Consider the following 13,475-nt stretch of genomic DNA (forward strand, 5'->3'; position numbering starts at 1 on the left):
TGCCTGCCAGAGCATGAACACATGCCTCAGCATTCACAAGGGGTCCTCTAGTAAAGGCTGGAGATTTACTGTTTGGTAGCCTTCAGGTGCTTAAGAAAGTCTCTGCCCAATCATCAGCTGAGCTCTAAGCTAAATGAGCAGAGACTTCACAGAACTAGTCCCGAAAAGGTACTAAATAGGCAAACGACGACAACAGCAAACAGCAAACACAGAAAACTGGCTGGCAGGGGGATTCTGATGTCCAGACCAGCCGCATTTTACTACTTAAAATGTCCAGTTTTCAACAAAAAGTTATAGGAAACAAGAAACTATAATCCATGTACAGGGGAAGAAGGCAGTTTTCAATGGAAATAGTCTCTAGGAAATCCAAAAGTTGAACTTAATGGACAAAGGATTTAATCAACTATTGTAAATATATACAAGAACTAAAAGAATCCATGTCTGAAGAATTTAATGAAAATTTGAGAATGATGTTATCACTAAATGAAGAATATTAGCAGAGATGGAAATTATATAAAGGAGTCACATATAAACTGGAGTTGAAAAGGACAATAACTAAGATGAAAAAAAAATCACAGGAGTAGATGTGAATGGATAGAAGAAAAACATCAGTGAAAAGGTAAGTCAACTGAGACTAGCCAATGTGAAAGAGAAAAAGAATAAAGACTATCCTGCAAAAACAAAGGAGAAATTAAGACATTCCCAAATAAATAAAGACACAACTTGTTGCTGCAGACCTGCCCTTAAAAGAAACACTAAAGAAGAGTACTTGGGGCAGAAATGAAAAGACACGAAACGATAACTCAGATCCACACGAACAAACAAGAGCCTCAGGAGGACACCCGAGTAAGTAAAAAAGACAGTGTGTATGTATTTTTTTCAGTAACTTTTTACTTCTCCTGGATGATTTTAAACCTGTTTGACAATAAAAGCACAAAAAGGGAGAAGGAATGTACCTAGACTGGAGTCAAGTTTTAGAATACCACTGAAACTAAGTTGCTATTAGTCCAAACTGAAAATATTAACTATAATCTCCAGGGAAACCACTAAGAGAATAATTTTTAAAATGTAAAAGAAACAAGAAAATTAAAATAGTATACTAAAATCATGCAATACAGAAGAGGGCAGTAATGGGGGAAATAACGAAACAAAAAAGATACAAGACATAGAAAACAAACAGAAAAATGCAGACATAAACTCTATTTTATCAGTAATTGCATTAAATGTAAATGGTTCAGAGACTTCAATCAAAACAAAGAAATCAGTAGAATGAATTTTAAAAAATCATCTAACTAGATACAGTCTGTAAGAGTTAGATTCAAAGATACAAATAGATCGCAATAAAAAAGGAAAAAGATACCACACATACAATATCAAGAGAGTCAGAGCATCTACATGAGCACTGAACCAGGACAGAAGCTTTCAGACATAAACTGTTGCTGGAGACGAAGGACATTTTCTGATGAGGAAAGGGCCAGTCCCTCAGCACAGCACATTATCAAGGATCCACACCTGACAGCAGAGGCCCAGAACGCAGGACGCAGTGACTGACAAAATAGGGAAAATAAACAATCCGGCAACAGTCGAGATGCCAGCACGCCGTTCCCAATAATGAACAGAACAACCAGGCAGAGGATCAAAGAGCAGAGAAGAGCCGAACAGCGGTAAACCGACAGGCCCAACAGACACCGTCAGCCCAGCCGACTCAGCCACAGCACAACATACAGCCTTCTCTGTGCGACACTAGGCCCGGCGACGGGAGAAGCAGGGCCACACACCAGACAGACTACCGATGCGCAGCGGTTAAGATGATACCCAGCGGAAGGGGCGCTGACGTTTCACCAGTGTTTGTATTTCCATAGTAAATAAAGAAGAACAGAACAGGTGTAACATTTAGTGGGAAACAACCTCATGGCTTCAAATACTGACCTAAAAGGACTACGTGATATAGTTAAGTTAATAATATGGATTAGATCATAAAGCGAGCTATCTTCAGAGTTTCTACTTTCTTCACCTGTTTAAAAAGATAACATAGAAACTAGGGGGAAATGGTTTGAATGCAACAATTTCAGATTTTTCTGGAGGGCAGAGGAATGTGAATCAGACACCAACAAATGTGTAGTAACTACCGACACAGAAAGATGCCTAAAACTGAAAGTGACGAGAAGCAAGCTGCCGAACAATATGCTGTGCATAACAACATGTTGTGTGTGTTAGCAAACCAAACGGATACCAGCATTAACACTAACAGAAAGCAAACTGGGGTTATCTGTACTCCTCTAATTTTTTCTATGATGCCATTTCTTCTACATACATTGTTAAATATGCATGTATGTACTCAATTCTTCAATAAAAACAAAGAAAAGTTCCAGCCAGAGGTGACCTCCAATAGCCTCTTTCCTCTTGGCTGGACTTTCTTCATCATGAAATGTTCCGAGCAGAGAACAAGAAGTAAACAAAGAGCTCAACTAAGGAAAAGCCTGGAGAAGGCAGAATCACCCTGGAGTCTTGGGGCACGACTCCTGTCTCCCTGCTGTCCTCCGCCCTCCTTGTCACCCAGGTGAGGGATGCATCACCTGAGGCTCACAGCATGCCCACCCAAACCTGAGGGGAGGGAGAGCAGGGCCTCCACCAACCTCCGGATCTCAGCGTCCGTGAATCCCTCCACCAGGTCCTTCCGCACACTTCGGGGACGCCCTCTGCGCTTGGGCTTCTTGTCGTCATCAGAGTCATCCGTCTCACTCTCAGAGGCAGAGGACCTCTGGGCCTGTCTCTTAGACTCAGTATCAGAGTCACTGTCATTTGTCTGAGCCTGAAAACGCAAAGGTACACTGTTGCAAAAGCCAGGTCCAAGTAATCTAAGGACTAAGACCAGCCCATCTTAACTCCTTAAAGCTCGGAACTTCCTATTTTATCAGGCAGGTCAATCTGCCTCTAAGAAAGGAGGCGGCAGATAGCGTGCGATGAGAGATCTGCTTGTGTATCCACACTGCCAGAGGCATACCGTCCCTGGTCCACACTGCCTCTGGTCATCTGGCCATCACTAAGCACACTGGAATAAAAATATCTGGATTGTAGGTCCATGTTTACTTTCTTGGGCAAATTACCTCTCCATGCCTTTGTTTTCCATTTGTAAAATGGGGATAAGAGCACCTATAAATAGGGTTTTCATATGAATTAAATGAGTCAGTCAGTGTAAAAGCACTGACTTATTATGCCTGGTACACTGTGAATACTCAATGATAACTACTGTTAGCTAATATTGACTTACTAGGATCTTAGGCAAACCTACAAATTGAGTAATAAAAACATAGTTTATCTATTTCTATGTTCTTGCAAAAATTAAATTAGACAGTGCCTATGATGGTGCTCTGTAACTGAAGCACCTTTATATAATCTCTTACTAAGTATTTTTATCAAGTGCTATGAACGAACATTTACAGAGGAAGAGACATTTGACTCTGAAAGCTGAAGGCCTTGACCATCAGAACCAAACTGTTAGAATTACTCATTCTGGTCTCAGGTGCAAAATGCAACCTTCTGGCAAACTCAAATCATGTTCAGCCATCTCTCAAAGGGCCAAGATGCAGAGATGGAACATCTCCCAGGTATGCTCCTGGGCCCTGCGCACGCTTCTGCTTCCCTCTGCTAAGTTCCCGAAACTCTGCCCTGGAACCCTGCACGCCAGAAGCGCTTCCGTCTCTTTTGTCTCACTCGATCACCTTTTTAGTGGAACTCCGAATTCGAGGCAACATGTAAATCTCTTCCAGCTCCTTCTGCCGCTCTTCCTCCTCCACTTTCTTCCTTTGCTCCTCTGGGATGATCTCATCCCAGTCCTTGTGAGGACGCTCGTCAAGCTCTTCTTCATCCTCCATCGTTGCAAAGTTGGCAACCTTACAACAAAAGGACTTCACTGTCTGACTGACATTTCACTATTTCCCAAACACCATCTACTGAAACACCAACTCAGGCAGTGTTTTGAATCTAAAATGCTATGAATAAGAGGACTCCTACGATATTACATAATCAAAAAAATCAGTTTTCCACTAATTTCTCCCTTATCCCCTCAACAAAATCTACTTGCCGAGTTCTAAAGTTCATCAGGAATTTTACTAAAGAATAAAGAAAGATAAAAAGATACAAACTGTTCTGTGTTTTATTAAAAGATGTGCTATTAAATCATACACATTTTCTAACACACTAACTAGAACTTCTAGATTTATTTGATGATAATATTTGCAGGGAGTTCCCTGGTGATCCAGTGGTTAGGACTCCATGCTTCCACGGCAAGACTGCAGCGGACACCGGTTTGATCACTGGTCAGGGAACTAAGATCCCACATGCTGTGCTGTGTGGCCAAAAATAAAGTAGACACAGATCATCACATCCGAATTCCTAATGTTAGCCCAGTGTGGACTGACAGGCCTGTGCCCTGTAAACTGACACTGAATAGAGCTCATCTGAAACAAAGCACAACTCAAAGCAGCAGCTACTGTCTAGTCAACTGGTTACCTTATTCACTTTTATTAAAAGCATAGAAACTAATGGTATTTGATAATTTCACATGCTTAAAACTGCATTAGCCTCAGGAACAAAAACATAAAACGCAAAACTTTAAGCAAACTTGGAAGAATATTCCATTTACTTCATGTTGTAGTCTGGTCACTAAGTCACGTCCGACTATTGTGACCCCGTGGACTGCAGACCACCAGGCTCCTCTGTCCACGGGATTTTTCAGGCAACAATACTGGAGTGGGTTGCCATTGCCTTCTCCAGGGGGTCTTCCCGACCCAGGGATCGAATCCCAGTCTTCTGCACTGTAGTCAGGTTTTTTACCAACTGAGCTATCAGGAAAGCCTGATACCAGACATTTAGTATCTATTTATACAGACATAATATGCATCCCAGAAAGAAAGTCATCTGCATGTATGCGTTTGAAAGCCTTAGACTATGGCTACAGAGAAACATCTACCAACTCTGGCCACTTCTGAGCAGCAGTGGGCAGCCCCTAGGACTGGACTGAAGTTAAAGAGTTTTAGGAGGTTCCATTCTTCAAAATAACTTAAGAGCTGACACTGAAATCAGAACTTTTGGGCAAAATTAACTCTAACTCCCAACATGGATATCATGTCTTCACAATCATAATTTTAATATTACAGGACAAAACCAGGGTGCATAATTTCTGAGATTTAAAATTTAACATTTTTCTGTTCCATAAAATGAATTATCTGACTAATCTCTCAAGTTAACCACTGTTTGTAACTACTTTAAATCTCACTTTTAAAATGGTATTAGTTGATACAAAGACCAATACTACAGATACATCACTGGTTCATGCAGCTGGGAATTTAACTTTCCCAAGAGTGGTGTAGCAGTCAAGGGCCAGACGCTACAGGCCAGAATCCCTGTCTAAAGAAGTAATAACAACTCCAAACATGTGTCACTTTAGGAAATCTACTTAGCCTCCTTGTATCTCAGTTTCCTCATCTATAAATGATGATAACAGTGACTGGAACATAACATTGTTGTAAAAACTGAAGACTGATATACAGAATGCACTTAAAACAGTGCTTACAGTATAGCAAGAATTTTCTAAGGATTGGTTATTATTACCTAAGAAACTTGTAGTCATAAATATCTCAAAAAAATGTTTGTTATGTTTCCAACATGTTAAATTAGCTTAACAAAAAAGAATTATTAGGAAAAGAAAGTCAATTCAGTGACGCACTCCAGACATACAGAGTCCCTACTTAAGCAGAATCCTACCTAACCTGATGCGGAAACATAATGGCCAAAAGGGCTTTAGAAAGACAAGTGTCACCAATAATGTGGCTTCTGATCAATCTGTAATATGCAGCAATTTTCAGATCTAAATAATTATATAATATTTTGACTAGGACACCATCATGAAGATTACTTCTCTTTAAGAAGGGAGCATTAGTCACAGCAGTGAAATCCAGCTGAAACACTAACAATTCACCTCCATCTTCTGCATCCTTAAGACAACATTAACTCTGATCCTAGAGCTCTGTGATCCACTCAACCCCTTTCTTTTTCTTCCACTGAGATGACTTCTACCTGTGGCCAACCCTGGACTTCATCACAAAGTACTGCTTCCTCCCAACACTTCTCAGTCCTAGTGGGTCTACCACACATAATCATCCATGTCACCTCTTACCCTCTTCACTAACATGCTCAGAACCAACCAACGATGAATCCACTCAACCACATTCTCACTTGAATCTGGGCAACTCTCCGCCACTTTGATGACTCTTCTGTGCCTCCTAAGCCAATCTTCCACCTTGGGATGAACAACTGATCCAGTTTTTCTGACCTCAAGTAATGCTGGAGAGTCATCTGATCCTGCTGACTTGCTCTAACATGAAGCCCCACCTTCTAAATTCAGCTCTAGTCCCTGTCAAGTTCCTCCCAGCAACTCCTGGCCCCTGGATGGAGCCATCCCAAAACTTCTCCACTTCTCAGCAAACACCTCACTTACTGGTAAGTAAGGTCACCAACTGGAGCATCTACATCTTCCCTCCCCTCTCCTTCCCAAAGTGGGTTCTTCTTTTGTCTTTCGAAGGCCAGTTCTTCCATCTATGCTTTTGATTATATCCCTTCCAGTCTCCTCCTGGGCAATGTGTAACCAAATTATCCTTCTTTCCTTAGAACCTTCAATGCTTTCCTATTCTCAAGCTCTTTCCTCAACCTAGAAACATGGTAACACCTTTAAAAAAAACCGTACCTTGCCTGAACCTTCCATCCTTATAAATTACTTTCACTATTTTCCTTACTAAGCTTTTTAATAAAGTCTGTATTCAATACGGTCACCTCCTACTCATCCGGTATCCAGCTTTTGCATTTAGCCCTGATCTCATTTAATTTTCTATCAAATACCACCAACCATCCCACAACTTCCCTAATGCCACAACGTCATCAAGAGCTTCCCCACTGTCACCTTCGATTTTCACACCTCTGACCTCTGTCATGATTCTATTAGTGTCTCTCCCAGAGCTCCACATTATCTAGTTCCCCACCCGTCCCACTGACAGCATGTTTGCAGCCTTACTCACACCAACTATTTTTCTTCTAGCCACTGACTCTGGGCAAGATGGACCACTTCGGTGGTTACCCCCATGGGAAGGACTGTACGGTCTATATTCACACCATACTTGGAACTCTAGAGAATGATTTTAAGGGCTATGAATCAAGTCAGGTAAAAAGAAAAGCACAGAGTGTCTTGCACGCACAAAGTACTGACAGGGACTGCTTATTATTGGTTCACAAATCAACACCAAGGACTTTCTCAGACAACGATTTTAATACCTTAAATTGTGACAGAAGTTCATCTGTTGCACTTGTTGAGACTTCATTCTCTCTGGTTTCAGCCAAGCGCAAAATTTCATCTATATCCATTTCCTGAAAGCACATGGTAAAAAGGCAACAGCGGTCAGCATTCACTGGGAATACTGGAGCAAATAAACCAGCCCTCTTCTCTGATACTCCATTTTCTTTTACACCCACAGTTTTTATAATGTTTTATATCCAACGTTTCAAAACTACTATTCATACAAATCGTAAGATGACACTTCAGAAATTACAAAAAATAAAATTGGAATAAAAAAGAGCAAAGACAAAACCCTCCATGATTTTCTCATTCTTTCCCATTCAATTCTGTAAGCACTTTCAGCTTTATAAGGAAAAAGAGAAACTGTGTTCCGCAAGTAACTACTCTTTCTTTAGAAAAGTCTCAGGCTCAGAATGTGCTTCCAGAAAAATTTAGACTCTCACAGATGATACTTATCAAGACATTCTTTCCCCTTGTCGTTAATTACCTGAGGCTCTGATTCTTCCCCTTCAAGCTCTTTGAAGAGATCCTCTGCTCCAAATTTCAAAATCGCTGTCAGCTCTTCTTTATTAAAAGGATTTGAACTGTAGGAGTAAAATGTAGTTGCAATCTCTTAGGGACATCAAATAACCTCTATTGAGTTCTAAATATCTATTCTTCCTAAAGAGGTCCAACTACTGGTGAAAACAAAAATTCTGCCACAAGAAAAATGATCTCACAAATATTTCATGGTTTTTAATCCACAGGATGAGTCTGCAGTGGTAAACTTAACAAAAGAGTAAGACAGCAATTATTTTCCAGGAGGTTCATATATTTACATGGGTAAGCAAGAAAGATAATTAGCAACATGAAAGAAGGGAATTCTCTCTTCATCCTTTAATTCAGTAAGTTATTGTTCACCAAGAATTTTCAAACACCTCCTCTCTGGTCCAAACTAAAAGAACAAGCTTTTTCTGTCCTAGTTTTCTTTTTAGTGGAAAATCATCATCACCTAATTAGAAAGGGCTCATTTGATTTAACCTGTAACACAAACTCTAAGACTGCCCCAGAAGATGAGACTCAACAGTTTGGTGAAAATGTAAACTCTCTAAGAGAAATTGCTGTGCTTCCAGATAAAGCCAGCTGAAGCTTAACTATTCTCCTATCATACCCTTTTGCTTTCAACAGGAAAGGCAATCTCCACACAAACATTTTTACCAATAATAAGGAACAGCTGCCAGTTCAACCTGCTGCAGCCTCGCTGCTTAGAAGTCCAAGGCAATACAGCGAAAGCCTGATGGCAAGCACACAGCTGCCACTGCTGCTGCTGTGTTGTACGGCACAGGCAGAGCCAAAAGCAAAAGGCCAGAGAGGAGGGCAGGAAAGACAAGAGGCACATGAGGAGGGCTGATACACCAAAAAAAAAGAAGAAAAGAAAAGAGGAAGGAGAAACAGGGAAAGCAAAATAAAATCAAGGTGTCATCCTGCCGTTTTGGCTTGGTCCTTTCCAGGTAATCAAAGGATTAATGTCTGTTGTAGAGCATTTCACGAGAAGAATGAATGAATTACACAAAATGACAATGTAAAATTGACGTCTGCTACCTCGCCCACCTTTCTGGCACTTACTTGGACCTCCCAGAATTGTTTTCCAAAACCGTTCGGCCAGTGGTATCCATGCGCTGAATCACCAGATGGTCCAATACCATCTTCTTTTTGGCCCGTTCTATGATCTCTTCCTCCACGGTCCCCTTTGTAACCAAGCGGTAAATATTTACCTGCAGGAAAAGGCAATGTTATGCTTATGCCTGTTCACACACATAGAAAGTTATTTCTGTCTAAAACCAAGAGAGGGAAAAAAAAAAAAATCTGTTCTCTGCTATGGCTTACTACTTGTAAGTCACTGATCCAAGCAGACAACTTAAGCATTAATATATATATAATATATTATATCTTCTATTATGGGCAGCATGTTACATTCTTAAATGAAAATTGCCTCTAAAAACTATTATTATAGCCTTGACCTAACGATAAAAATGCTGCTGAAGAGCTATCTGTTTTACCAAAACTGAATCTCCAACCATATATGAAACTTAAATGGTAGCTAATACTGGAGCAGACTTTGAAATTCATCCTTGAAGGAAAGAAGCGTGTACTTGTGCAGCTTACGGCGGCACTAACACTGACCATGTGTAATCAAAGTAGACTGCGCTGAACAATGTGAATATCACAACTTTTCTATACTAAAATAGAAATTCTCAATTCTAAGTCTATTCATCATGTACCTTTTGAGTAAGCCAGAAAGTTACTGGTCATACACTTTACAAACGGTGAAAAAGAACTGGTCCATAAGTGTAGGCTCATCTCATCTCAGCCCAGCCCCAAAGACAGCGTCTCTCTACTAGCTAATTAACAAATAGATATTTACCCATAGACAACAACCTCCCCTCCGAGCCACATCCAAAGGCTTTCCCACCGACCTGCTTCTTCTGACCGATTCTGTGGGCTCGGGCTTGTGCCTGCAAGTCGTTCTGGGGGTTCCAGTCAGAGTCAAAGATGACAACTGTGTCCGCTGAAGCCAAATTGATTCCCAGGCCACCAGCCCTTGTCGAGAGCAGGAAACAGAAGTCCTGTACACAATGCGATATACTACTTTATGCAGTGGCCTCTCAGAAACAGCCACACAGCCCAACAAGCCCTCACACCTGGAGACCCCTGCAGGTGTGAAGAAAAGTGAGACGTGATGGACAACCTTTACGGAGGCTACGAGAATGTCAGGGACTTGATGGCAGAGTGAGTTCTCACTTGACTAAAAGGTAAGAGAGGGTGCAATGAGCTAAGGGAGTCAAGTAGAAATGGATAAGGCAGCAGGAGCAAAAGAATTAGTGGTCCTGCCCAACTAAAACTAGCATACAAGCAGTTAACAGCACCCAGACAAACTTAGTTATCAATGGATCACGTCCGTAAGTCGCCTGCATACTTATTTCCTGGGTGGAGGTGAGTCATGCCATGTAAGGCAGGCAGTCCATACAAGCAAGGAAACTTTATTGAGCAAACGTCCATTCATTTATTAGGCTGCTGACAAATACAGAGACACTGTACCAACAGGTGACAGGACGGAGCCACTGGGCAGCACAGGACCCTCAACCACCACGCAACATGCACCAAGGAAACCAGGGAAGGACAAGCTTAAGAGCTGCACACGGCAAAGAGCCAGGCCCCGACACGTCCCAGCTTCCGTAGCAACGCATAACAGAGACTAGGCAGGCACCACACCCCTGGCTGCATCTCGAGAAAGTGGCTCTCAAACACTGGTAATTCTGAGTTATCTTTTGATAAAATGGCTGTGTTTAATACATATACATAAACACAATGAAAGGGTCTCCCCAATCTAAATAAATCATTCACCAACACTGTCGTAAAACTAAAAATAGAGAGAGCTGTCTCACAAGAACTTTAAACAGTTCCAATGAAGAACTGATCACCAGGGGTGTTGAAGCACTGAGTCTGTGATCCTTGGCAGAAATACCCAGCAGTTCCACACTCTAGAGCGAAGCCCACAGGTAAACACTTGAGAATAAGACGTTTAAGACATAAACAAAATCTGAGCTCTGAATGATCATAAAAAGTTATTTTCAATGTCATTCTTTATCAAAGGTAGTATGCATTATAGTAAGATATTAGTTATGTCTATTACCAAATAGGTGAAGGTTAAAACCTATGAAACTAAAGGGCGAGGTAAATTAGAAGGATTCATACATAAAAGTATGAATATGGGGATTTCCCTGGTGGTCCAGTGGCTAAGACTCCACGCTCCCAAAGCAGGGGGCCTGGGTTCGATCCCTGGTCAGGGAACTAGATCCCACATGCCTCAGCTAAGACTAGGCAAAATGAAATAAATTAATACATTAAAAAAAAAAAAGTATGAATATAAATTGTTTGGAAAAAGTGATTGAGCAAAAGGCACTAAAAACCTTTTTACATGCTCACATCCTCTTAACTAAACATCAGACAACAATAAAATGGTTAAATAAATGAGGGAACAGGCATGAGAAATATGAGAAACCATTATTTTTGAAATCTTTAAATGATACGGAGAAAATGCTTAGAGTAGAATTTTGAATGAAAGGTGACAAGACTATATGCAGCCTGATTCCAACTGGGGCAAACACAGAAACAAATAAAGGGTTTCCTCTGGGATGAATGAAATGGACCCAAATGATATGAACAGCAAGCTGGAATGGGAGTTTGTACAGCTTTTCTTCTTTGTACTCTTCAACTTGCGAAATTTCAAAATGTGCATATAATCCTTCCTCCCAGTAATAAAGTACATAAATTTTTTAATTTAAGAAAGACTCAGGTTTGCAGAAAATGGTATCTCGCCACGGGGCAGGGGGATGAGTGGAGAACTATGAGGAAACCGACTTTAGTTTTTTCTGACTCAGGGCAGTATAAGACATTTCCTCATACTGAGTTCCAAACTAAGAGTAGGGCACGAAAAGCCAATCCCAACACAGTCTGAATAATAAAAATAGCTGACACCAACAGCACGCTTGCTCAGGGCCGCGTGCTGATTGTTACAGTGAAGTCCCCACCGCAGGGTTACGAAGCGGGGAGTGAAACCATGTGAAAGTTCACAGATGATGAACTAGGAGGAGCAATGGGAACTATACGGTTATCAATATTTTTAATAATTCAATTCCTCTTGTCCTTGACTATTCAGAGCCTTGGTTCTAAAGAGATTAGTGTCTAAAACTCCTCAAGGAAAACTAAAATTTTAGGCTAGAGAAGAAGCCAGAATACCACAGTCTAACTGGGCCAGTGTGCAATTCGAAGGGCAGGAGTCCTGCCATTTTGGAGTGACAGGCACAGTGCTTAAAGCTCATGAGAAAGCACAAAGTGAAGTCCGGTCTTTCTACACAGAAGAGTCGCCTGGACTTCAGAGGCTCCCAGGTTCTCTCCACAGACCACTTAGTCCCACCTCCAGCACTCTCCTTGGCTTCCTCCCCTCCTCACACCACTACAGCCCCCTATGCTAAACCTCTTCCCCCTCCTTCTCTCAAATCCCATGGTATTTAACAGCTTGACAGGCACACATTACAAGGTTACAAGGCTTCTAGCTTGTCCCAAGGGCTCTTCCACATATGCCTTAAAAACAAAATACTTCATATTGCCAAATTCAAGCTGAACACCTAGCAGATGAACTGATGCTGCTATCAGCCCAAGCAAGGGAATTAAGCCACATCCCTACCAAGGTCCAACAAATCTGAGACACGACAAACATATTTTTTAAGACTCAAGTCACCAAGAGTATGGGTCGGAACCTTCTGAATTAGCACACATGTCAAAGTGAATCCTATTGGTCAGCCCTCCGCAACCTGGCCTTGTTTTTCTTCTAGGCCCAGAAATTTGCCATCTGGGAGCACCAGAGTACACTCTGTTGATATCAGAGCTACTCTGCCATTAATTCAGCCCAGGGAAGAGAAACAAGCACAGATATGCTTTTCCAGGGTGACAAACAACCAAGTTAAGAGGCGCCTTTTACATCAGTGATTTCTCTTATCAGGCAGGAGAGCTGCACTGTGAACTGCTTCTGAAACAGAGTACATTCAGCTAGAAAGGCTTCCCTCTTGATACAGAGCCCAGACTGCCCAGGTAGCAAAGCCATGCATGCTGTACCTCAGACCCATCTGCGTTGAAGTGGTCCAGCGCCTGCTTTCGGATTTCTCCCTTGATGGAACCATCCAGACGCTGTAAAAATAAACCACGAGAAAATCACAAGGTAGGAAAATCAGCTGCACTCAAAATAGAACAGAAGACTTGGAACCTTCCTCACTCCAACACCCTCTGAGTAAAAATAACCAGAACACACTGGCCAAGTGCCGTCCAGGGGCTATGCTTGAGCAGCACCCCCAACATGCCCCAAGCTCTCTGGTTACACACTCAAGCTCAGAAGCTCCTGGTTCTGAGGGCCACCTAGGCTCATCCAAGGATCAGAATCGCTGCTAGGACATAAGGAGAAAGACGGCAACTGCGCTGTGCTTAGAGGCTTTGTCTGATTCTCCATCTGTGGGTACTCAAGAAATTAGGAAACACTACCGCTGGTCACCTCACAATTAGCTCCTGCAGAAAAGTGATGCTCCTAAGTTAA

General features: G+C 41.7%; 1 protein-coding gene across 20 annotated transcripts in view; it reads right to left on the reverse strand.

Annotated features, from left to right (window-relative positions):
* The window catches only part of CHD2 (chromodomain helicase DNA binding protein 2), a 111,709-nt gene that overhangs the window by 35,850 nt on the left and 62,384 nt on the right, over positions 1 to 13,475 (reverse strand). For 19 of the 20 annotated variants that reach the window (XR_006056797.2, XM_060401572.1, XM_060401566.1 and 16 more), the window contains 7 exons: positions 13,004 to 13,075; positions 9,805 to 9,954; positions 8,954 to 9,102; positions 7,836 to 7,932; positions 7,327 to 7,419; positions 3,723 to 3,893; positions 2,637 to 2,812 (listed from right to left, as the gene is read on the reverse strand). Coding sequence is in view for 19 of the 20 variants with exons in the window: in XM_060401572.1 (XP_060257555.1) it covers positions 2,637 to 2,812; positions 3,723 to 3,893; positions 7,327 to 7,419; positions 7,836 to 7,932; positions 8,954 to 9,102; positions 9,805 to 9,954; positions 13,004 to 13,075 (908 nt within the window). In the remaining variant the exon portion in view is untranslated. The remainder of the gene's footprint in view (positions 1 to 2,636; positions 2,813 to 3,722; positions 3,894 to 7,326; positions 7,420 to 7,835; positions 7,933 to 8,953; positions 9,103 to 9,804; positions 9,955 to 13,003; positions 13,076 to 13,475) is intronic. The other variant, XM_060401577.1, reaches the window with a different exon arrangement.

Source organism: Ovis aries, chromosome 18 (assembly GCF_016772045.2).
Source record: "Ovis aries strain OAR_USU_Benz2616 breed Rambouillet chromosome 18, ARS-UI_Ramb_v3.0, whole genome shotgun sequence".
NCBI lineage: Eukaryota > Metazoa > Chordata > Mammalia > Artiodactyla > Bovidae > Ovis > Ovis aries.